Source organism: Typopeltis vanoorti, chromosome 23 (genome assembly GCF_054136105.1).
Source record: "Typopeltis vanoorti isolate ZY-2024b chromosome 23, IOZ_Tvanoo_1.0, whole genome shotgun sequence".
Taxonomy (NCBI): Eukaryota; Metazoa; Arthropoda; class Arachnida; order Uropygi; family Thelyphonidae; genus Typopeltis; species Typopeltis vanoorti.
In genome coordinates this window covers 12,759,758-12,787,278 of record NC_143571.1, presented here as the reverse complement: position 1 = coordinate 12,787,278, position 27,521 = coordinate 12,759,758, and the positions used below count along the sequence as shown (strand labels likewise).

The following is a 27,521-nucleotide window of genomic DNA, read 5'->3' as shown; positions in this document are numbered from 1 at the left end:
TGAAAGCAGGATTCCCGAAGCGTAAGTCACGTTTTTGTTATATAATTGTTGTGCTTAATATTTTTCTTTTATATATGCAAATGCAATACTTGAGGAAATGGTTGTATACAATCATAAAATCGTATTCGCTTCGTATCACTTTAAAGTAAATGTGAAACCTAGACCTATTTTTATCCTAAATACTTCAGCTAAAAAAAAAAATCAGCTAACGCCTTTTTTGTTCCCATATAGGGAGTAGGCAAGGCCGTTTTTAGCCCTATACAACTTTTGGAGACTGAGTAGGCAGTTCAATCTCCACTGGTAGCCAATCAGAGATAGCTGGCCCAAGGTTATCACTAATTAATCGGCACGCAGTGAAGATGGCGGCTAGTAAGTGCCGCCATCTGGTGGTCCCTAACCCTAACATAATATATTTTTAATGTCTGAAAATAGTGTGGGTTCGACGGCCGATTTTCTTGAGTTTACAGGTTTTTCCTCCCGAGTTTCTGGGAGGAAAAACCCGCTAGCCCGTGCCAGAGATCGACTAACTCTGGAACCGGTCGAGAAAATGCTTAGAAAAAGTTCCTCTAGTCGGCGACTAGATTCGAACGCCTTTCGTTCTGCGGTTAAGTGCTGTAGAGTGCAAACGCCACTTCTACTGACCGGTCTCGTGTGCTGGGATGAAAGGTGTTTCCAAGCGGAATCTCGGAATTTTCATCTTGCAAGTCTGCGACGAGAACATACACAATTTATACATAAGAATATATACTTAAACATAAAATACTTTATACATAATTTTATTTTGTCTAATTTTGTCATTAAAATTATTTAACTGAAATGAAAAATTTGAATCTACAGCACATTAGGTAGTTTCCTGCATTCCACTACCCACTACACCAAATGTACGTTTGGTGTAATGGGAAGTAGACACATAAACATAGCAACACATTTGAAACTTTTTAGAGTTAAAATTTTGTTCGTCTATATTTTCGTTGTTTTGCGCGAATTATCATGATATCCACGATGTACTCAAAGAACTCCATCTAGTTATAACGCTTTTTAAAAAAAAAAAAAAATCCGACGACTGGGGAAATAGTTATTGTAAACGCAATTTACATTTCTATCCGTTTGTAGATTGTGTGAGTTAGATTTATGAATTTCTGTTTTCTAATTTTTCTGCTGGAAATGTTCCACTGAAACCAAAATTGAAATAATTCTATACATTTTACCAGTTCGATCCAGTTAGCGTGGAAGTATTAACAACGGTTCGAATCATCATTAAAAAAATCAAATTAAACCAAAACTGGATCACATGGGTATCTTCTTGTGCGCATCTTAAATCCCAGAGAAGACAGAAATGATGCAACATGCAATTTCAACACGAATTACTCCTGCATAAATGGTCCGAGCGAAATAGAAATTAGTTTCCCCTCCAGAGAATAAGAGGATAGTTAAGGATTTGTAATGGCGGATTTCCATTAGCTCTAACTAATTTTTGATGACCAGTTGACAGTCTTCATCACTGAAGCATTTATTAAACTTTAACCTGAATTACTGTATAAATAAATCAAAACTTTTCAGGAGACAGAGAGAGAGAGAAGGAGAGCACAACTGTCGCCATCTTGTGGCCATAAATTCTAACACTCATCGGTGCCTCTAATAACAGGAGTTCTGTAATCAATTTTCTTTAGGTGACTCTGTAGCCCTGTGGAAATGTCGTTTCATCCATAGCTCTAGGCAACCAGGAGAGAGAGAGAGAGAGAGAGAGAAAGAGAGAGACTGTTCAAAGTTGGATTTTAATCGCCAACTAGATGAATTTTTTCTAAGCTTTTCTTCAGCCAGTTCCAAAATTACTCAATCTCTAACACGGGCGAGTGGGGGCTTTTCTTTCCGACAAGTCGGGTTTTTAATACAAAAGGATTTAATGATATTCGTCCAACCAGAATCCTTTAATAATTTCATACTTACTGAGGGAGTAACACAATGATTCTAATAGGTGTTTATGCTTTTTTGCGAAACCAAAAAATGGGATAAAGGAGATTGCAGTTATTAACGAGGCACATAATTATCTCATGCATAAAGTATAGGGGAAAAATATTGTACAAGAGACTAAGCGAGGCAAGAACAAAAGAAGCGTTTTGGAATTGTGCTAGAATGAATTACAACATTCTGTGGGGGGGGGGGGGGGTGGGGGGGGGGGGGGGTGGGGGGGGGGGGGGGTGGGGGGGGGGGGGGGTGGGGGGGGGGGGGGGTGGGGGGGGGGGGGGGTGGGGGGGGGGGGGGGTGGGGGGGGGGGGGGGTGGGGGGGGGGGGGGGTGGGGGGGGGGGGGGGTGGGGGGGGGGGGGGGTGGGGGGGGGGGGGGGTGGGGGGGGGGGGGGGTGGGGGGGGGGGGGGGTGGGGGGGGGGGGGGGTGGGGGGGGGGGGGGGTGGGGGGGGGGGGGGGTGGGGGGGGGGGGGGGTGGGGGGGGGGGGGGGTGGGGGGGGGGGGGGGTGGGGGGGGGGGGGGGTGGGGGGGGGGGGGGGTGGGGGGGGGGGGGGGTGGGGGGGGGGGGGGGTGGGGGGGGGGGGGGGTGGGGGGGGGGGGGGGTGGGGGGGGGGGGGGGTGGGGGGGGGGGGGGGTGGGGGGGGGGGGGGGTGGGGGGGGGGGGGGGTGGGGGGGGGGGGGGGTGAATGTTGAATATTATTATTACAGGCAACTCCAAGGAGTCCTTAGACTCATCGAGGGTGGCCCTAAACATCATGTCAAGAACTATTCGGCATTCGCACAGTATCTATCATACTTTGCTTAGAACTCATTCACAGTCATGGCACCCACAATAGACTCTGGCAGCACAAAAAAAAAAAAAACCTAGTTCTGACACTCTTGCTCAGTTTCTATGGATGGCCCCTAGTTCTCCCACCACCACACCTATTCTGAAAAATTTCCTCTGAATTAATCTTGTAAAAACCCCTCAGTATTTTAATATTCCAATCAGGTTACCCATTTTCTACTTATTAACCACTTTCTGTAACCGACAAATCTTCAACCTGTTCTTGTAAGGTTCATTCCATAGACCCGCTACCATCTTTGTCACTCTCCTCTGGATCCCCTCTACCTCCTCCCCATCACCAAAAAAACCTAGTACCCAGATCTGCACACAGTAGTAAAGATGGGGTCTTATCAAGGCTCGATAAAGAGGAACAATAACCTGCTTGTCAAAATATTCATCAGTAACCAAGTGATCTAATTTAGCTGCTTTTGCTATGTGCTCCCTAAACTTTGACTCCCTATCCACTAACACTCCCAAGTCTCTGGCTTTGTCAATTTCCTGGAGTACGGTTCCACCAATGTGGTATACTGCTGATAATCTTTTCACCCCAAAATGCATAACCTTGCACTTTGCCACATTAAACTGACAACCATTCTCCTTAGCTCAGTCCTCCAAATCATCCTGCAAAATTTTGACATGTGCATTGACTATTGCTCTACCCAACTTTGCATCCTCGGCAAACAAATGAACAGTTCCTCTCAGATCCTTTCCTATATCGTTAATGAACAAATTAAATAGTAGTGGTCCAAGAACAGAACCCTGCGGCACACCAGTAGTCACAGGCCTTCTTTTGGACTGTACTCTCTGATATCTCTCCAACCACCCTCCTATCCCTCTCACCAACCCTATTTCCATCCTCATGTGCTGCAGTTTGCTGATTAGAATTCGATGTGGTATCCTGTTAAAGGCCTTTGCAAAGTCCAGCAGCATCACTGTAAACCCATTACCCTTATCCAATTCAGCCATCACTGCATTATAAAATTTGAGCAAGTTACTGAGGCATGATCTACTCTTCACAAAACCATGCCCCCCCCCCCCCCATACAGTATCCCATTTCCATCTATTCCCTTCCTGTATTTTGCTCTCAACCAACTTCTCCAATACTTTGAGAATTACTCCTGATATGCTGATTGGTTGGTAATTTGCAACAGCAGTCTTGGAACCTCCTTTATATAATGGAACTATTTTCCTCTCTTTTCAACCCCTCAGGACTAACCCAGAGCTCAGACTAAGAATAAACAATATGGTCAATGGCAGTGACAATTCTGTTGCGCTTCACATAAGACTCAAGCTGGTATACCATCCAATCTTACAGATGTATTTACATTAAGGTTCTGTAATATGGTATCCACCTCATCCAAAATATGAACTCATTCACACTATCACAACACCTTTTGGAAGTGCATTACATATAATAAAATAAATCTCCTTGTTGTTTTCTTTTTAATCCTTTATCCAAGTGTGAGCAAACAAAGTTTGCACCTGAAAGTATCTTCAGGACTGGGGTAAGGTGATACAACACCAGGGCAATTCGTTGCAAAGGTGTAGCAAGCTTTAGTCCGCGCGGTTAGCCTAGTGGCTATGCGCTTCGCTACCATATGCCTGGGGAAGGAGTGTCCTAGGTTCGATTCCTGTCGGTGACGTGAGGAGCTGAAGGATCTTCCTCAGCCATAGCCAAGTTAGCCAGTCTTGGGCATGGACAGCAGGGTTTTTTCATCCCGCAAAACAGGCAAACTGGCCTTGAGAACTCAACACTACAGGCCATAGGATACACCGGGGCATAAGGCTGACCACCTTATCCTGTAAACGGTGTGAGGTTCGAGGATCAATGGACCCTCGACACTGCAAGGTAAAAGAGGGTATAAGGAAGATGATGATGATGATGTAAGGAGAAAAAAGCTAACTGTTTTTTCTCTTGGTTGTGCAATATAGCATCTGTTGAGGTTGTTAAGTTTTTTAACGGTATAGAGACATTTTTAATCTAGTCTTCGGAAACAGTTTAAAAATATCTATTCCTGAATAAAAATGAATATTTTGCGTATTGTAAGATATTGTTGATCTACAACAAATACCAGCATATGTGAGATTGATAAGACAGAAGAACTGCTGATACTAAAAAACACTAATGAATGTAGGATTCTTGAAAGTATGGATAATTCTGATGTTACGTATACCGAGTCTCAGTAAACAAAAGAAAATTCTTGGAAAAATGGAACGAAATATACACAAACCAGAGAAATACACATAACATGTGCAACAAATTTTATGAGATAATTTTCTACTTCATCAAACCATATTTATCCCTGTCATACTCTGTCTCTTCGTAAGTTTTTTTTTTTTTTAATTATGCCATCATAAATTCACTTATTCGTGTCTAGACTTTATAGGATCGTAAAAAACTTCCAACACCTGGCAACTTATAGGACACACATATTACAAATGTTAATTATTATAATTCGTTTACCATTAATGAAAGTATTTCTACTCACACTTATTCTTTCCTTTCATTTCCTATTCTTACATCTCTTATAAATGATGGTTCACATATTTTCATATTTCAAATATACCAACCAAATATAGCATTCTCCTTCATTGTTATTTTCTAATAAATATGAAGGATTAGTTGACAATGAAGATGAAGGATTAATTAATTAGTTGATTTTTAATAAAATATGCTGGCCAATTTTTTTATATATGAAATTGTGCTAAAAACTGTATTAATTCTGAATACCCCCCCACCCCACACAAGAATTAAAGATCATTAAAATCTATGTAAAATGAAAATAATGTATTTATAGTTTACATTGACAAATAATTACATCAAAAAAAGCTAAAAGACGTTTTGTGATGTAATCATTTGTCTCCAAGCTTTGCCCCCACCTGGAAAAATTTCTGCGGACGCACGCCCATGCATACGGGTCAAACTGACGTGAAATTTGTAACGTGGGTTGCACAGCACACCCCACCAAAATGGACACGCAATGCCACTGATAGTATTGACAGTAAACTGGAAATTGTTAATTTGCAGTGGAGGAAGTTCAGGAGAACGAAGAAGACCTCAATAACAAAACAGCATGCTTGTGTTATTCACAGAGAAAAATGTGAAATCGAAAAATTGCAGGAATGTCAAGAGATTAGCAGGGCTCAGAAGAAGGATTTTATAATGCTGACAGATTGCACATAAATGGTTCTGGTGTTAAGTGTCTAAAGAGAGCTTTGTTTACCAAGAGTGCATGCAGAAGTGCAAAGAAAACTTAAGCAATTAGTGTGGATGCAGGTGAGTGTGTGTTAAGGCATCGATGAGGCAAGCAAGTATGGGAATGACCAATAAATGCAGAATCTGGTCTCTCAAACAACAATATCGAATCAAGTAGTTAATTCAGGAAGGTCAAGGTGGTTTGAGCCTAAAATTCCTTTGCATAAGGAAGATTCTAAGACTGTAGTAGCAAATTATAGATCTCAGAATTCTTAGGAGTGGTGGTAAAAAGTACTGGAAAAGTTGATCAAAAAAGAATTCAGGAATGGGTGGATAAGAATATGATATTCTATGAGGGGCAACTAGCTTTGTGAAGGGTAGTCATATCTTAGTAATTTATCAACTTTTTATAATAGTGTGACAGCCGAGTTGGAAAAAAAAAAAGGTAACGGCTACATGATAATTGTGATGGATTTTTCAAAGGCATTTGACAGGATACCACATGGAGCTCTGTTACTCAAACTGCAACAAATGGGGATGGATATGAAACTGGTAATACAGATATGATGGCTGACTTATGAACAGATACCAAAAAAAGTGGTATATGGAGGAGCAGAATCTAGACAAAAGCAGGTGAATAGTGATTTTCCATAAGGTTCTGTGCCAGAACCATTACTGTTTAATTTGTACATAAATGATACAGGAAATAATATGAATGAAAATACAGGTGTTTGCTGATGATGCAAAATTAGGTAAAATAATAGTTAAGACAATGTGGAGAGCTTGCAGGATGATTTAAATAGACTGTTGGTATGAGCAAAAGCTAATGAATGTCAGTTTAATGTGGAGAAATGTAAAGTTATGCATTTTGGAATAAATCGATTATAAGTTATGCACCACATTGATGGAACTGTATTCTAGGAAAGAGATGAAGCTAGGGATTTGGGTGCAGTAGGATAGAGAATTGATGTTTAGAGGGCATATTGCTAAGGTCACCAAGATAAGCTCATAGGATTACATGACCATTGAAAAATACACTAAAAGATAGAGATAAAGAAGTTGTTATTCTTTTACTTTACCTGAATTTCTTGGGGGTGAGAAATGTATCCAGAGGTGAATGGTCTGCAGAATGTTTCCTATGAGAACAAATTGAAGGTTTGTGGATTACCTGAAGTTTTATTTACATAATGCTGATTCTGTTTTATATCTTAAATGGGACTGCTGATTTACAAATGCCTGTTTTTAGATTACCAATGACAGGATTAGGATATGCACGAATCATTTTATCTACAGAGAGTACGCCACACAGGTAACCAGTTCACTACGACATGGAAACCTAAAACAGATGTGCAGCAAACAGTGATAATTAGCTTATTCCTTACTGAGTGATGGAATATACAGAACATGAACTATTAATAACAGATATTAAAACTTATCTTTTTTAATTGTTTTCTGAGTTGCTGCCATTGATATTACTGATTCTGTCCATCCAACAATGTTGTGGAGCCAATCAAATTAAGATGTGCACTAATATTGTTATATGTCCAGACCTAAGGATTTTATTTGTTGAGTTTTATTTCAATGTTTATTTATAATGGCAGATATGAATTTGTTTGCTTTTTTCCATAAGTGATTCAAGTGCTAAGAGCAAAAAATTGTATCATCAGCAATTCCTGATATGTAAATTTTCCTCCAAATCAATCTATTACTTGTGAGCACTCCAATATTGTCATATCTGACATTTGATGCTTCTAAGGCACTTCTGACTGAATCAATCCTCTGGGTCTCTTTCCTGCCATCAAACACCTGTTTGCTAACCTTTCTTCACCCATTCTATTTAAGTGGGCACAACCTTAGATTAGCTCTGCTGACACATTCTTGAATGCCAACAATGTCACGTTCCTTTCTAATATCTTCAATTTTTAATACGATTCTGCCACTGATGCCATCAGTTCACTCCCCTAATTTTTCTTAAAACCCTCATATCTATGGATCAAGTGCTTTATTTCTAACCCAATTCTCAGATACACAACTTAAAATTGGTTTTGAACACCATCTTGTATATTGCTAGTTGGGTGTTTTGGCTAATTTCGCTCTTATTCCATATAGATTTATTATTCAGCTGGCTACTCAGCATACCAGCTTTGCTTATTCTGTTGTCTGTAACATGCCATCTTCACTAAAAACTTTGCCTAAATAGCTGAAATAGTTGACTTATTCTATAGGGTTTCCATTCAGAATGCAGCTGAAGTTTTCTATGTTGCTGCCTATTTTCATAGTTTGTCTTTTTATTCTGGATTTTCATGTCAAATTTGTTATAGCTGTTATTCAATTTAGTTAGTGAATCCTGGAGACTTGTACTAGATATATTTAGGAGTACAACATCATCTGCATAAACAAAGAGTTAAGTTTGATATCTCCAATTCTAATATTGGACCTAATGCCACTTCCTTTCATAATGTGATCCATATAGATGATGAATAAGAGTGGAGATAATGTGCATCCTTGTCTTACCCCTGAGATTTTTACAAGAAGCCATCTCGCTGTGTTTCCTTCAATTCTAACTGCTGACTGACAACTTAAATATAGACTATGTATTGCTCTGTGTGTTCAATTCACCCCATATAATTGTAATATTTTGAAAAGCTTTTCTCTGGGCACCTTGTCAGTTTTATTCCTTTATATATATATATATATATATATATATATATATATATAGATAGATAGATAGATAGATGGGTGGGTACTAAGCACTCTATTCTAATAATCATGAATTTGACTGTCTGATCAAGCTCTCTGAATTATGCAGTGGCCACTGCAAAACTTTTATACCTCTACACTTAAGCATTTCTGGTAAATATATCATCTACTCCAGCTGCCTTTCCACATTTCAGGTTTTTGACAGTTTTTTCTTAAGTATTAATAGGTACTCCTCTTTGCATTCCTCCTGAGAATTTTCTACTACTGTTCTGTAATGCTTGGTTCGTTTAATTTCAAAGTAATTACTCCAGACATCTAGGATATCTTTATCTTTGGTTTTCATGACACCTCTATCATTTTGCCACCTGCTTGATATTTATTTTCCATATTCTTACCAAAGCCTTTCGATGACTTTTATTAAGCTAGTTTTACAGTGTTTAGCTTTCTTATATTTGTCTCCATATTCTTTTAAGGCATCTGCCAAATTATTTGCTAGGAACTTTTGGTATGCTTTCTTCTTTAAGAAAATGGTATTATAAATAAAAATTCACAAAAAATTGTCTTTTATCATCGTCAAATTCCTGACATGTACCCTAAAGGGGTGTACACGATATGATAGTACTATATGAAAAATTACCTCATTACTAACTCCCTATCTACAATTTTCCTCTAAATCAATCTGTTACCTGTCAAATTCCAATCAGATCTCATTTCTGTCTTCTAAGGCACTTTTTTACTGTATCAATCCACCTATGTCTTGGTCTTTTTCCTGCCAACCTGGCAAAGAACACTTGTTTTGCTAATCTTTACTCTCACATTCTGTTTAAGTGGCCATACCACCTGAGATTAGCTCTGCTAACACATTCCTGGATGCAAATAATATCAAGTTCTTTCCTAATATCCTCATTTTTAATAAGATATTGCCATTGACAACATCTGTTCAGACCCCTAATCTTTCTCAGGACTCTCATATCTGCGGTCTAGTCTTTGATCAAGTGTTTTACTTCTAACCCAGCTCTCAGTTCCATAAGTTAAAACTGGTTTGAACACTGTTTTGTGTACAGCTAATTTAGTGTTTTGACTATTTTCTCTCTTATCGACATAAATTTATTTAGTTGACTTCCTACCATACCAGATTTGTTAATTCTGTTGTCTATTTCCATATTTAATTTACCATCTTCACTAAAAATTGTGCCTAAGTAGATGAAATGTTTTACTTGTTCTATAGGTTCTCCATTCACAATGCAGTTGATGTTTTCAATGCTTCTGCCTATTTTTGTCTTTGTCTTGTTATTGCTGACCTTCATACTATACCTATTACAACAGTTATTCAATTTAATCAGGGAATCTTGCAGACTTGTAGTGGATTTATTTAGAAGTATAACATCATCTGCATAAAGCAAAGAGCTGACATTAACATATCCAATTTTGATATCAGGTTTAATACCACTTTCCTTCATAATGTGATCCATATAGATAATGAATAACAGAGGAGATAACGTACATTGTCTAACACCAGATTTCATATCACACCATCTTCCTATACTTCCTTCAATTCCCATGATTTCTCAACAATTAGTTGTAAAGTGAAAATCTGATCCTGACAGCCTCTATCTGGCCTGAATCCAACTTGTTCTTCACCAATTTGGATTCAATCCTTCTCAACTGTTTCTCAAATATACTTGCATAAATTACCAGGAACATTCAGCAGAGAAATACCTCTGTAATTCTTACATTCAGTTTTATTTCCCTTTTTTTATATATGGGTACTGTGAGAGCTCTACTCCAATCATCTGGAATTCATCCCTCTGTCCAGGCCTTCTGAACTATGCAGTGCAGCTACTGCAAGACTTTTATACCTCCATACTTCAGCATTTCTAGTCAAATATCATCCATTCTTGCTGCCTTTCCACATTTCAAGCTTTTGATGGCTTTTTCTACTTCAAGTATGGATATGTATTCCTGACTGCATTTTTTACCACTCTGCTGTCACTGATCGTTTCATTTAGCAATTTTTCCAAGTAATTACTCCATACTTCAAGGATAACTTTTTCTCCAGTTTTCATGTCGCCTTTATCATCTCTAATTCCTTTTACAGCACTCTTTCCTCCATTTCTGAGCTTCTTCAACAACCTCCAGAATATCTTGCCACTTTCTTGATATTTATTTTCTATGCTCTCACGACTTTTGTTTAGCTAGTTTTACAGTGTTTAGCTTTCTTACATTTGTCTCTGTATTCTCTAAGAGCACAAGCTGACTTATTTGCGAACTTTTGATATGCTTTCTTTTTTTCTTTCACTGCCTCTTTAACTTCCTGTGTCTACCATGGAGTTCTGATTTTTCTGTCCTTGCAAACAACCTCACTACATGCCTCTCTGGCTGAATCAATCAATGTTTTCTTCAGGGCTTGCCACTTAATCTTCAAGGGTATTGAAGAAATCTTCATTTTTTCTTCAACACTCTTTGTGTACTTTAGTCTACAGTTCACATCTGAGAGCTGCTCAACTTCTATTCATTTTAAAACTTTCTTACATGTTCTTTTATTCAATATGAAATTCAATTTTATCCTGCTCAAGACTAAATGGTGATCACTTCCAATTTCAAATCCTCTGAACACTCTGGTGTCCTGCACAAGAGAGAAAACATCAGTATCAACAATATTGACTATGTGTCAATGAGACTTTTCGTATTTCTTGCCTCTTCTCTCCATGTGAATTTGTGCACATTTTTATGTTGGAACATTGTGTTAGTAATAACCAGTCCATGTCCTGAGCAGAAATCCAACAGGTATTTGTCATTATTATTAGCTTTGTTCTTTTCTCCAAATTCTCCCAACCTATTTTTGTATGTCTCACAATCATTTCCTACTCTGCTATTCAGAACAAGGACCAACTTTTCCTTTTTCATTGTGTCAGTTGCTTTTTCTAAAGCATCAAAAAATTCCTCTACTTCTACCTTAGTAGATCCTTCTGTTTGACTATAGGTACAAATAGTCTTTTTTTACTTTTACAAAATGGATGAATTTTTTTCCCAGATTGACAAACACTTATATGTAGTTAACATATTTTGTAGGCCGTTTTAATATTGAGACCGCATATTAGTATAGAGTTTATTAAAAATAAACAATTAAAAAACCCAACAAACTTAAGTATCATTAGGAGTAATGGTACTTAAGTTTTACACAACAAAGCTCACTAACAATTAAATTGTCAATTAATTTAACTGGGTAAGCAGTTCTGTAGGTAAATTAATTAATTTACCTAGAGATCTGCTTAACCACAGAAACCTATGTCTACAAGTTAACATTTGTTTCAACAATAGCAGTTATACAAGGTAAGAATTAGTCATAGTATTAATAATTAAATCAATTGCCAATAAGCTTTTGTTGTGTAACACTTTCATGTGCCATTACCCCTGATGATGCAAGTCTTACGATGCATGAAACTTTTTTGGTTTTTTAATTGTTTATTTTTAATAAACTCTTTAGATTAATATGTGGTCTCAATACCGAAAACTACCTACAGAACTGCTTAAACACAGAAACCAAGGTCAACAAGTTAACATATTTGTTTCAACAATCTGTAATTTCATTTTCGTGAATCTGTGAAAATACTAGTGTCAATGGTCAGTAGATGGCGTTGGTGTAGATGATGTGGATGACAGGTTAAGCAGTGGAGATGGAGAGTTGTAGAGAAGGCACCCTCTCTTGATGAGTCTTGAACTCCCTGGAGGTGTCAAATAATAATAATAATAATAATAGTAATTATACAAGGTAAAAATTAGACATAGTATTAACAAGTCAAAATCCTTCAAATATACTATGTTTGTATACTGAAGAATATCTGCTATAGCAGATGCCCACCATAATAAACTATTTTTTTAATTTCTGTGAATTCACTATATGGAGAGCTGTAATATCTACTGCTGTCTGCACCATTGTAAATGTAATGGTTATTTTCTTATATGTAATATCTTTACTCTTCTATCTTTATTCTATTCCTAATTCTTTATAGCTTTACTCTAATACGCTTTTTCTCTTTTATCCTTTCTCATGTATTCTACTGCGTACCATGATTATCCACCTTCGTATTTACTAGTCGAATGCCTATGAATACTGGAAATTTGTCAGACTGTGCCACCAATATATCATTTAATGCATAAAACTAAATAAAACTTCCAGTAGATTTCCCTCTCTCTCACGAGCAAAGTTTCTTTTATCAATGTTTACTTTAACAGTCATGTTTCATAAGTAACTGAACTGAGTTTTTATTGCCTTAAATTATTTCCCGCTCACAAGTCCGATTTATTTAAGAACAGTGCAGTTGTAAAATAAAAGATCAGGCAGCACTCTTTTAACAAATAATTAAAACACATTTATTTACAATTTATACATGAATTAAACAATAGGGAGATTGCTTTCTCTATCCATTTATAAAATCTTTAGCATAAATTAGAACCTTTTTACTTTAAATCTTATTTACTCTCCGCTTACAAATTCAACTTATTAAACTTCTAGTTTACTTGCAAAGAGGTTAGCTAACTCTCTGTTAAGTTATTTTTACAATTTTTTATATCAACTTCCAATATGCCAATCGATTCTCTTAATGACACACTTCTTACTGCTATTAACCAAATTCTTAAAAAGTCTTTCTATAACATACTATAAGAGGAATTGTACAAAAGTATGGAACTTACAAGGGCTCTATATCGCACATTCAGTCAAAAGTCTTTAATCTCAGATCTTGATCTTCCTCAGGAATGTCTGGCTTCAGTAATAACTCATCGGGAAAATAGCGGACTGTGGAACTCATTCAGCTCCAGCAAAAGGTTGTTCTCCCACGGCGAAAAGAAAAACTTCCAAGCGAAGCTGCCTCGGATAATTTACATTGCCTTTTCTCCTCTGCTTTGGTTCGCCGAAAATGCCTGGACGACTGCCGTCTCCAAGAGCTCAAACTGTCGCCTCCAAGAAACTGAAACTGCCGCCAACTCTCAACTTGGATCCCTCTCTCTGGCATCTGGAAGCCTTTCCTTCTTCGGCAACGTCTGGAAGCCCTCTCTCTCTGGCCTGGACTGGAACCGGGAAGCCCCTTATGCTTGGCTCAGTCCCTTTTATTTTGCGATCTCGCACTAAGGGTAGTAAACCCCAAAGAATTCGGCATGACTCTTTTATCTTCTTTTAAGTTTAACCCGCTCTTTGTTCTCCTCCGAAACTTGTCTCTAAAACTAGCAGACCTCTTTGATACTTGGCTTCTCCTTTTGGGGGCGCAAAAACTTCTCTAAACCTAGCGACACTCTTAGATACTATCTTTAAAGGTGTTAGCGCAGTAAGCAACTCTTATATACAAAACTAGAGAACAACTTTTCCTGCGCTCTTACACATAACTATATACAAAGTTCCCCTGGGAAAGCATTGCCTTTGTTTTTGACGTTAAAACAGTAAATACAATCACTTCCCACAGGGTTAACTACATTAACAGTTTGCAAAATATACGAAGAAACATACAAGGTTATTTACAGTTCTCATGAGACTTGACCTATGTAAAAAATCGAGGTAAAGCGCTTTGATAATTTTAAGCTACAGAGTTTTTACAGAGCCAATAGTAATTCACTACTTCAACAGCTAAACTTTAAAATTAACTTTGCCACTGACTTATTACCATTGTGTTCTTTCACTGCTGAATGACAATCATCTGGCCAAGTCTCTTCATACATGCTTAGTGATTCATAAAATGAAACTTTAAATATTGTTTAATTCTTTAAGTTACAAAAAAGAAAACTAGTTCTTATTGAGTACCTTAAAGAAAATCTTTTGAATATAAAAATGCTATATTAAGCTCAACTCAAGAAGAATAAACCTCAAGTACAATTTCCTTAATAATTTAAATAATATTATGTGACTTCAATTTTTAGTAATGTACCCATCATACACTAATACTACTAATTATAAATAATGATTAGACTACTTTCACACTTCACAAATTCTTGTAAAAAATTCAGTGAAATATTAAATCTAACACCAAATATGAATTAATCATCATCATCATCAAATTCCTGCCATGTACCCTCAAGGGGTGTACAGGATATGATAGTACTACATGAAAAAAATTACATCATTATTAATTTCCTATCTACAATTTTCCTCCAAATCAGTCTGTTACTTGTCAACACTCCAATATTATCAGATCTTATATTTCTATCGTCTAAAGCACTTTGTACCGTATCAATCCACCTATATCTTGGTCTTCCTCTGGGTCGTTTTCCTGCCAACCTGGCAGAGAACACTTGTTTTGCTAATCTTTCCTCGCCCATTCTGTTTAAGTGACCATACCACCTGAGATTAGCTCTGCTAACGCATTCCTGGATGCTGACAATGTCAAGTTCTTTCCTAATATCCTCGTTTTTAATATGATACTGCCATTGATGCCATCTGTTCACGCCTATAATCTTTCTCAGGACTCTCATATCTGCAGTCTCTAGTCTTTGGTCAAGTGTTTTACTTCTGACCCAGCTCTCAGATCCATAAGTTAAAACTGGTTTGAACACTGTCTTGTATACAGCTAATTTAGTGTTCCGACTAATTTCTCTCTTATTCCAATATGAATTAATGATTCAACAAATATGTAAAAAAAATAAATGAAGCAAAACATAAGTTTTCTTTTTTTTTTTAGCAAACAAGATGAAAATCATCTTTTCATGTATATAATTACAAAATTATTTATAAAAAAATACCTCTGAACTCTTCTTGGTTGAAATTGAAAAGAACAACACCCACATTTCCACGATAATCTTCGTCAATTACTCCAGCTAAAAATAAAATTAAGAAATGTGCAAATACTAGATATGCTAGAGGAAGACAAAAAACAAAAAACTTGCATCTTTTTCTTTAGATTTAAAGGGGAAAAAATGTATTTGCACTCTGAAGTCTCATCAGTAACATAGCAAGTTTAGGCAAAGTAACAGACATGAATTTTGATTTGGCTTTTATAAAAAAAATAAGAGTAGCCTCAAATTTGTTTATAGTATCAAGTGAAGTAAACTTAACAGATGAAGTACACTAGTTTTTCTATATTCAGAGTTATTGCTTTTTGTAATCAACTGAGTGTTTCAATCCAACTATTTCAATGAATAACTTCATTAACAATGCCATAAATAAATATAAGGTGTTCTAGAAGTAATGCCTCCACTGTGATAGCTCCCTACCCAAAAGAGATGTCAGTGAAATTGGAGGCCTGAAGCAGCTTAAAAATGTTTCAGGTTTGGACTCTAGAGCTGTGTTTCTTAACTGCCATCAATTATTCTGGATCCCGAGAGTTTTTCTGGAATTTGCCATTTTAGTTCACTAAGCATTTTTCATGAATAAATATTTTATAGTGGAAATATTCTGAGGAGAATATTCATGAATGTCAAAAAAGCTCAGACCCAGAATGTCTAAATAACATCTGTGTAGCAAATGTCAGTGACCAAGCTGCATATTTTTAAACATGGAAGTATTCGTGAATTATCGACAATTTTCAGACAGACGTCTTTCAACATTTGGGAAAGGGAACACCGCTGTTTATGACCAGCCATAAAAATTGCCTGCAAGCTGATTACAACAACTGGCAGCATATCGTCTATTCTCAAAGCTGAATGAAATAACATCTGTTGCAAATGTCAGTGGTAATCAGCAAGGAAGTATAAAGAAAATTTTTTCACTGAAGATCAAGGCAGTCTGTATCCAGTTCTCAAATCTAGTAATACTGAATACTGTTTCTTCACAAGTTCGAATTGCAGCGTGTAAGTGCTTGTTTCAAAACCCAAGTCCAGTGAATTTATAAAAGTGATAGGCCTACAGATTTAAATTTTAACAGGAAAAGGGACAAGGAACTTTGTTTAATTTTGGGGTTAAGAAATCTCTTATTGAAGGTGTTTGTGATGCAACAAATAGTGATTCATCCACCTCAGGCCTATAAAGCGATCTCCAGGATGTATAAAAGGAGGAAAACTACCAGCACACAGAAGAAAAGTCTGCATTCACTCATAAATACATGGAGACAGCCATTTAAAATTTGGTTTCATACGATACTCTCACAGTGACCAATTGCCACAACCTCAATGTGCCACCGTCCTGAGAAATGAAGCTATGAAGCTTCATAGCTTTGCGACTTACCCTACATCTCAATACAAAACATTCTGATCTAGTCAACAAACCCACTGAATTCTTTAGGTGTAAAAGAGATGCACTTAAAATAGAAAAGAAAATTATTTCCCAAGCTTCAACTGACGACACTTCACTTCTGATAGCATCGTATTTAATATCATTACAAATAGCTAAATACAAAAAACTGTATTCCATTGGTGAAGAACTCATTAAGCCTTCTTTGATTGCTGCTTGTAATGAAGTATTAGGCCAGTCTGCAGCAAGTAAAATGAAAGACATGCCATTGTCAAATGATATACAGTTGAAAGGAGGATATCTGATATGGAAGATATAGAAACACAACTCATTGAAAAAAAAAAAATTTTTTTAAAATCAAAATTGTTTGCATTACAACTGGACGAATCTACAGATATTCAGAACAACAGCATTTTACTTACACATGTATGATATATTGACCATGATGAAAGTGACGTGAAGGTAGACATTTTAAGTGTTTCTGAATTACCTACACACACTACCAGCAGTGAAATTTTCAAAGTTTTAAATGGTTTCATTGAAGAAAGAGAGATCTCGAATATAAAATTGCATTGGAGGTTGTACTAACTGCGCTGCCTGTCTTACAGGTAGAAATTCAGGTTTAGACACTAAAATTATGGATATGGCAAGCAATAACTTATTGTCAGCACACTGCTACATTCATAGGTAAAACCTGGCCTCCAAAAAAAATGGCACCTGAGCTTAACGAAGCCCTGTCTCAATCTGTTAAAATTATTAACAGTGCTTTAAATAACTGTTAAAAGCATTGTTTGATGAAATGCGCTCTGATCATCAAAATCTTCTTTTCCATTTGGAAGTTTGTTGGCTGTCCCACAGTAAAGTTCTTAAGAGGTTATATGAACTCTGAAAGGAAGTTGAGCTTTTTCTAATGGATAAGAAAAGTGACCTGTCCCATTATTTCCAGGATAAGAAATGGGTAGCTAGACTGGCATATCACAGCAACATATTTTCTTACATAAACAAGTTAAATTTAAAACTTCAAGGTCCAGATACAACAATATTTAATGCTTGGAACAAGATCAAATCATTAAAAAAGAAACTCAAACTCTGGCTTAATATGATTGCAGAAAAAAATAATGAAATGTTTCAGTCGTACTCAGATTATATTATGGAAGCAGATGATTTCTATTAACAGAATTCAGTTTTAGATATTATTGCAGCCCATTTCACGATGTTGTTGTCGTTTGAAAAGTATTATCCCGAACATGAGGATCCCTGAGGACAAAATGTGGATTGTGAACTTCATCAAATGCAAAGAGACAGTCCTTTCCCATGAAGAAACCCTTCAACTTAATGAATTATCATCGGACAAAGGACTGGAAAGTATTTTTTTCTCCGTTAGGCTATCAATTCTGGGATGACTTCAATTCATCCCAGAATTAACAAGCTAATGGACAGAAAACAGCAACAAAAGTCTCAATAACCTAGCTAAAACCTTCAAAAACTCAGTTGTAATAAAAGAAACTAAGTTTAACTTTTTCAATAACTTATAATTGCTCTGTTAAAAGGTGCTGCATTTTTAAACTGAAAATATTAGTGTTGGAACTAGTTTAGAATTGAGAGATTCTAACATTTTTATTTATTAAATTGCATACTTTGCATATATACATATTTGGTGTTGGTGTGTGTATGTGATAAGTGTTTGGCCAACAAGTTGACATCCTCTATTGAATCCTCTACTCAGCTGACTTCTATGGTGAGTTACAATGCATAAATATTTTTTTCACTACAGTTTTTTTTCTTTTTCAAACCAACATTAAAATCAATTTTACACTGAATAATATTATAAATTTGTGGTGATCAGAATGGGATATGTCAATCAAAATCAGCACAAATTAATTTAATGATGTTGGGCTGAGTAGAAGAATTACATTTAATTAGTTATCAATCACTGGACTCATTAGTGTCCAGTGATTGATAAATTAAATGTAATTTTATATTTGTCCACATGTCACACTGTATACTTAAGTGTACTAATACTCTTTATGATTATGCCATAATCATCATCATCATCAAATTACTGCCATGTATCCTCAAGGGGTGTACAGGATGTAATAGAACTACATGAAAAATTTACATCATTACTAACTTCCTATCTACAATTTTTCTTCAAATCAGTCTGTTACTTTTCAAGACTCCAACATTACCAGATCTTATATTTCTATCGTCTAAGGCACTTTGTACCATATCAATCCACCTATATCTTGATCTTCCTCTGGGTCGTTGCCAACTTGGCAGAGAACACTTGTTTTGCTAATCATTCCTCGCCCATTCTGTTTAAGTGACCTTACCACCTGATATTAGCTCTGCTAACGCATTCGTGGATGCTGACAATGTCAAGTTCTTTCAAAAATATTCTCATTTTTAATATGATATTGCCATTGATGCCATCTGTTCACCACCTCTAATCTTTCTCAGGACTCTCATATCTGCGGTCTCTAGTCTTTGATCAAGTGTTTTACTTCTGACCCAGCTCTCAGATCCACAAGTTAAAACTGGTTTGAACACTGTCTTGTATAGCTAATTTAGTGTTCCGACTAATTTCTCTCTTATTCCATATGAATTTATTCAATTGACTTCCTACAATACCAGATTTGTTGATTCTGTTGTCTAATTCTATATTTAATTTATCATCGGGATGCTTAAGGGTCAAAGCTGCATAACTGAGAGGAGACCTCCACATAGCCTTTAAAAGAATGCAGAGAATCGACCAGGGCTTCTGACTAATGTCCAATCCTCACCTTCTCGTGGTGGACCCTGTTGAATATCTACTTGGATACTGAACAAACGAGGATGGGCTGGCAATTTGGGATTTAGCCGACCAAATTGTATTCTTATTGGTCAAACCAAAATAAAAAATGATGGTACGACATGACAAAATTTCATGCTGGCTGGGGCGTCGCCCGGTTAAACAAGGCCCCCGTTGTTTTCGCCAGGGAACAAGGGCGAACGGTGAAAAGTCAGCTACTGGAACAAATCTGAAAACAAACCCCAACTCAACATCACCAAAGTTAAAGATCGGTACTATCAACATAAGAAGCCTAAATGGCAAAGAAATGGAGCTAGCTGAGGAATTAGATAAGTACCAGATCGACATAATAGGGATGACTGAAACAAAAAAGACAAAATGTTATCTTCAGGCAATGACAATCAAGGAAAAGGAGTAGCCATAGTATTCAACACAAAATACGAGGCTAATCTTCTTGAATGGCAGTCCCTCTCAACTAGAGTAATGTGGGCAAATATGAGAATGGGGAACTCGACAATGGGACTTATTTGTGTCTATGGTCCCACAGAAGGTTCTACTAAGGTAGAAGTGGAGGAATTTTTTGAGACTTTAGAAAAAGCAACTGACACAATGAAAAAGGAAAAGTTGGTATTTGTTGGGGATCTCAATAGCAGAGTAGGAAATGATTGTGAGACATACAAAAATCTTTTGGGAAAATTTGGAGAAAAGAGCAAAGCTAATAATAATGGCAAATACCTGTTGGATTTCTGCTCAGGACATGGACTGGTTATTACTAACACCATGTTCCAACATAAAAATGTGCACAAATTCACATGGAGAGAAGAGACAAGGAATATGAAAAGTCTCACTGACTATGTTTTTGTTGATAGTGATGTTTTCTCCCTAGTGCAGGACACAAGAGTTTACAGAGGATTTGAAATTGGAAGTGATCACTATTTAGTCTGGAGCAGGATAAAATTGAATTTCATATTGAAAAGAATAACATTTAAGAAAGTTTTAAAGCGAATAAAAGTTGAGCAGCTCTCAGATGTGAACTGTAGACTAAAATACACAAAGATTATTGAAGAAAAAATGCAAAGTTTGAGAACAGGAATCAAACCTTGGAGATTCAGTGGCAAACTCTGAAGTAAACATTGATTGATTCTGCCAGAGAGGTATGTGGTGAGGTTGTCTGCAAGGATAAAAAAATCAGAACTCCCTAGTTGTCACAGGAAGTTAAACAGGCAGTGAAGGAAAAGAAGAAAGCATATCAAAAGTTCCTGGCAAATAAGTCAGCTTTTGCTCTTAGAGAATACAGAGACAATGCAAGAATGCTAAACACTGTGTAAAACTACCTAAACAAAGTCATGGGAGGACTTTGGCAAGAATATAGAAAATAAATATCAAGAAGGTGGCAAAATATTGTGGAGGTTGTTGAAGAAGCTTAGGAATGGAGGAAAGAGTTCTGTAAAAGGAGTTAGAGATGATAGAGGTGACATGAAAACGGGAGAAAAAGATATCCTTGAAGTATGGAGTAATTACTTTGAAAAACTGCTAAATGAAACAAGCAGTGATAACAGCACAGTGGTAAAAAAACACTGACCAGGCATGCAGTCAGGAATACATATCCATACTTAAGTAGAAAAAGCCATCAAAGGCTTGAAATGTGGAAAGGAAGCAGGAGTAGATGATATTCGACCAGAAATGATGAAGTATGGTGGTATAAGAATCTTACAGTGGCTGCATTGCATAGTTCAGAAAGCCTGGACAGAGGGATGAATTCCTGATGATTGGAGTAGAGCTCTCATAGTACCTATATATAAAAAGGGAAACAAAACTGAATGTGAGAATTACAGAGGTATTTGCCTACTGAGTGTTCCTGGCAAGATATATGCAAGTATACTTGAGAAACGGTTGAGAAGAATTGTGGAAGAAAACCTTGGTGAAAAACAAGCTGGATTCAGACCAAATAGAGGCTGTCAGGATCAGATCTTCACTTTATGACAAATAGTTGCGAAAGCATGGTAATATAACAGAGATCTGTATTTAAGTTTTGTCGATTTGGAAAAAGCATATGACAAGGTGCCAAGAGAGAAGCTGTTCAATGCGCTACAGTTATATGGTGTCAATGGGGCATTATATCAAGCAATACTTAGTCTTTATTTGAATTGTAAGTCAGCAGCTAGAATTGAAGGAAGTACAGGAAGATGGTTAATGTTATATCTTTTGTGAGACAAGGATGTACATTATCCCCCTCTTATTCATTATCTATATGAATCACATTATGAAGGAAAGTAGTATTAAACATGAAATCAAAATTGGAGATGTTAATGTCAGCTGTTTGCTTTATGCGGATGATGTTATACTTCTAAATAAATCTGCTACAAGTCTGCAAGATTCTCTGACTAAATTGAATAGCTGTTGTAATAGATATGGTAGGAAGGTCAGCAATAAAAAGATAAAGACAATGAAAATAGGCAGAATCATTGAAAATGTCAACTGTGTTGTGAATGGAGAAGAACCTGTGGAACAAGTAAAACATTTCAGCTACTTAGGCACGGTTTTTAGTGAAGATGGAAAGATTAGCAAAACAAGTGTTCTCTGCCAAGTTGGCAGGAAAACGACCAGGAGACCAAGATATAGGTGGATTGATATGGTACAAAGTGCCTTAGACCATAGAAATATAAGATCTGATAATGTTGGAGTCTTGACAAGTAAACAGACTAAGAGGAAAATTGTTGATAAGAAGTTAGTAATGATGTAAATTTTTCATGTAGTGCTATCATATCCTGTACACCCCTTGAGGGTACATGGCAGGAATTTTGTTGATGATGATGAATTTACCATCTTCACTAAAAATTACGCCTAAGTAGCTGAAATGTTTTACTTTTTCCACAGGTTCTATATTCAGAACAGTTCGCATTTTCAACTATTCTGCCTATTTTCAATGTCTTTGTCTTGCTAACCTTCATACCATATCTATTACAACTGTTATTCAATTTAGTCAGAGAATCTTGCAGACTTGTAGCGGATTTATTAAGAAGTATAACATCGTCTGCATAAAGCAAAGAGCTGACATTAACATCTCCAATTTTGATATCATGTTTAATACCACTTTCTTTCATAATGTGATCCATATAGAATGAATAAGAGAGGGGATAATGTACATCCTTGTCTCACCCCAACATTTAACATTAAACCATCTTCCTGTACTTCCTTCAATTCTAACTGCTGACTTACAACTCAAATAAAAACTAAGTATTGCTTGATATAATGTCCCACTGACACCATATAACTGTAGCATATTGAATGGCTTCTCTTTTGGCACCTTGTCATATGCCTTTTCCAAATCGACAAAACTTAAATACAGATCTTTGTTATATTCCCATGATTTCTCCACTATTTGTCGTAAAGTGAAGATCTGATCCTGACAGCCTCTATTTGACCTGAATCCAGCTTGTTCTTCAACAAGCTTTTCTTCCACAATTCTTCTCAACAGTTTTTCTCAAGTATACTTGCATATATCTTACCAGGAACAGTCAATAGGGATATACCTCTGTAATTCTCGTATTCAGTTTTATTTCCCTTTTTATATATGGGCACTATTAGAGCTCTACTCCAATCATCGGGAATTCGTCCCTCTGTCCAAGCTTTCTGAACTATGCAGTGCAGCCACTGCAAGACTTTTATACCACCATACTTCAGCATTTCTGGTCGAATATCATCTACTCCTGCTGCCTTTCCACATTTCAAGCCTTTGATGGCTTTTTCTACTTCAAGTGTGGATATATTCCTGACTGCATGCCTGGTAAGTGTTTTTTACCACTGTGCTGTCATCACTGCTTGTTTCATTTAGCAAATTTTCAAAGTATTTACTCCATACTTCAAGGATATGTTTTTCTCCTGTTTTCTTTTCACCTTTATCATCTCTTACTCCTTTTACAGCACTCTTTCCTCCATTTCTAAACTTCTTCAACAACCTCCAGAATATTTTGCTACCTTCTTGATATTTATTTTCTATGTTCTTGCCAAAGTCCTCCCATGACTTTTGTTTAGCTAGTTTTACGCAGTGTTTAGCTTTCTTACATTTGTCTCTGTATTCTCTAAGGGCACAAGCTGACTTATTTGCCAGGAACTTTTTATATGCTTTCTTCTTTTCCTTCCCTGCCTCTTTAACTTCCTGTGTCCACCAGGGAGTTCTAATTTTTCTATCCTTGCAGACAGCTTCACCACATGCCTCTCTAGCTGAATCAAACAATGTTTTCTTCAGAGGTTGCCACTGAATCTCCAAGATTTGGTTCCTGTTCTCAAACTCTTTCATTTCTTCTTCAATAACGTTTGTATATTTCAGTCTACAGTTCACATCTGAAAACTGCTCAACTTTTATTCGCTTTAAAGCTTTCTTGCATGTTATTCTTTTCAATATGAAATTCAATTTTATCCTGCTCAAGACTAAATAGTGATCACTTCCAATTTCAAATCCTCTGTACACTCTGGTGTCCTGCACCAGGGAGAAAATATCACTATCAACAATAACATAGTCAATGAGACTTTTCTTATTCCTTGCCTCTTCTCTCCATGTGAATTGTGAATTTGTGCACATTTTTATGTTGGAGCATGGTGTTAGTAATAACCAGTCCATGTCCTGAGCAGAAATCCAACAGGTATTTGCCAATTATTATTAGCTTTGCTCTTTTCTCCAAATTTTCCCAAAAGATTTTTGTATGTCTCACAATCATTTTCTACTCTGCTATTCAGATCCCCAACAAGGACCAACTTTTCCTTTTTCATTGTGTCAGATGCTTTTTCTAAAGCATCAAAAAATTCCTCCACTTCTACCTTAGCAGAACCTTCTGTGGGATCATAGGCACAAATAAGTCTCATTGTCCAGTTCTCTATTCTCATATTTGCCCACATCACTCTACTTGAGACAGCTTGCCATTCAAGAAGATTAGCCTCATATTTTGTGTTGAATACCATGGCTACTCCTTCTTTTCCTTGATTGGCATTGACTGAATATAACATTTTGTATTTATTGCTCAGAAAGATCTCACCAGTTTTTGTCTTTTTTGTTTCAGTCATCCCTATTATGTCGATCTGGTACTTATCTAATTCCTCAGCTAGCTCCATTTCTTTGCCATTCAGGCTTGTTATGTTGATAGTACCGATCTTTAACTCTGGTGATGTTGAGTTGGGGTTTGTTTTCAGATTTGTTCCAGTAGCTGTCTTTTCGCTGTTCGCCCTGATTCCCTAGCGAAAACAACGGGGGCCTTGTTTAACCGGGCAACGCCCCAGCTAGCATGAAATTTTGTCATGTCGTACCATCATTTTGTATTTTGGTTTAATCAATAGGAATAACAATATGGTCGGCTAAATCCCAAATTGCCAGCCCATCCTCGTTCGTTCAGTATCCAGGTAACACAACAGGGTGCACCACGAGAAGGTGAGGATTGGACATTAGGTCAGAATCCCTGGTCGGTTCTCTGCATTCCTTTAAAGCAGGGGTTCCCAACCTTTTTGTTTCCTAGAGCACATTCTAAAATCCCAGTAGAGTGACGGGCACCATCTATTTTTTCAAGCACATTTTTTGAATTCGTTTGTTAAATGAATACATACAAAGTTTACATTATAATCAAATGTTTTATTACTTAAAAGTTTATATTATATAAAAATTTAAATATATATATGTACGTTAGTGTGATCTTTGGTATTGCATTTCATTGGCCAGTGCTTCATAATTAGGAGAATATGATGATATTCCAGTTCTTAAACTGGAATGAACAACTTCGAATGCGCGTCTACTTTACATTGTATGCATTTAATACTCGTCATGTGTCATTAATGCATGCATCATATAGCATGCTATGAATTGTTGCGTGATTATTTCAAACTATATGGCACACGGTTGAACAGCGGCAGGCACACAAAAATTGGTTGACGGGATGGTGCCCGTGGGCATAGGGTTGGGATCCCCCTGCTTTAAAGGCAATGTGGAGGTCTCCTATCAGTTATACTGCTTTGACTCTTAAGCACCCTGATTATTAATACTTATGTTAGTTTAATGTATGAATGTTAAAAAAAAATTGGAAAATTATTTATGAGTAAATTTGTTGGGACTGTGATGTTAGATCCTGAATGGAGAACTCTACAAGCAAATTCTTTATTCAGGATTTAACATACTAAATATTACTAATTAAGGAGATACCTGCACACCAGCATATAATTATGAATATTTCCTTGTGTTATGTGATAATATATGTTCCATATGTGCTATATACTGAAGTTTATTCCTGTATAACTGAATTCAGAAGCAGAGAACTTTGTGTTCGAATAGTGAGAATTGTGTAAAGGAATTGTTAAATTATTTGTAAATCCCATTAAGCTGTCTAGTACATTACGCAATTTCCAAACAATAATAAGTAGTAATCCAAAATAATCGTATGTAATCTGTATGAGTTGAGTGTAGCGCCAGAGGCTGTACCTATGCGGAAAATGACGTCAGAACAGCTACCTGGAATACGGTGACCTAACAGATTGGGGAGAATGTAGGATCACCCAAGGGGCATGAACTGTGAGGTTCGTGCGGTAAAGAAGTTCAAATAGAGAGCGCACAAAAGGGTGAATAAAAGATGAGGTGCATGATATCAGGTATCTTTCTTCTTCTTCTTCTTCGGTTCCTGGATTCCAGCTTTAGGAGGTTTGTCAGGTGATTCACGAGAGCAGTGGGTCGACTACAGTGATGTCGGACGACGAGGCCTATTCCTGAGAATGCTTGAGGATTTCCAAGCGAAGCTGATCGTGTTACGATGGCCTGTGCAGAACCGAGCCTTCGAATAAAGTCCCATTGAGGAGAATGGAGAAAATTTCCTGCAGAGCAGTAGAAAGCACGCCACAGTCCGGAAATGATTCAAAGAAAAGCATAGTGCATCGGCAGGCGCAGACACAGCCAATAACTATACAGTAAGGTAATCCAGATCTACATGAGATGGCAACATGAAATCAGAAAGGATCTGGTAATGTAAAGAATTTCATTCTGTTAAAAATCGCTTAGAAGAATAAGAATTTTGTGTATACTGTAAACTAAGGAGACTAATAGAGAACTTTTAAGTGAGAATTTGATTGAATTAGTTAAGACCCCGTAGAACAAAGAAGAATTGTTGATAGGCAGTGTTTTGATTGAGAATGGCTAGGCTTGACTAATGAAATTTGGAATTAAGATTATTGATAGAGTATTAATGAGTGATCAATGCGTGTTCTGTGAATAACTTGTGAAAGGAATTATATCCTAATAGTGTTATGCTTACATTTAATTTTATCTTTTCATAATTGAAGGATTTAGCTTATTCAATTTCATTGTTGTGATTTAGTATGAACCTTAACTTAGAGTGAGTTTTGTTCTATTGAGTATTTGAATTTTCTTAACTGTAAATGTTTTGTGCTTTTCCAATAAACATGTTTTGTACCTTATACCCAAGTTTATGCCCGATTACGAATTCAAACCACCACTTATGAAATAGAACCTTTTGGCTGGAGGGAATTAGATATTATTGCTTAAGTGAGATTCAGGTCACAACTGCTAACTGAATACTGAATCTGCACAGCGTTAGCGTGAGATTAATTATTGTGCAAATCCCTTCTGAATTTAGAATTGTTTCCCTGAACAAGAGTCTCTTCTGTTATAAGATATTGGCTGGCACAGCATAATATAAATTTTGCCAGTATTTGAAAAGGAGATAGTACTGAATTAATATTTAAGAGGCACAACAGTAGATTAGATAGCGTGCTAATTAGAGATAGAATAAAGTAAAATATAGAAAAAGCAACGACATAACAGTGCTCTCATCTTATAAAAAAAAAAAAAAAGAATTTACCGGGCAGCAGTCTCACAAAGTTTGAAAACCACTGCTCTA

The 27,521-nt window shown here is 36.7% G+C and overlaps 1 protein-coding gene across 1 annotated transcript in view; it reads right to left on the bottom strand.

The window, feature by feature from the left end:
- Positions 1–605: 605 nt before the first annotated feature.
- LOC150093628 (deoxyuridine 5'-triphosphate nucleotidohydrolase-like) overlaps positions 606–27,521 on the bottom strand; it is a 42,416-nt gene continuing 15,500 nt past the window's right edge. The window contains exons 4-5 of the mRNA XM_090413236.1: positions 15,416–15,490; positions 606–706 (exon numbers count right to left, since the gene is read on the bottom strand). Coding sequence (XP_090269362.1) covers positions 606–706; positions 15,416–15,490 — 176 coding nt within the window. The remainder of the gene's footprint in view (positions 707–15,415; positions 15,491–27,521) is intronic.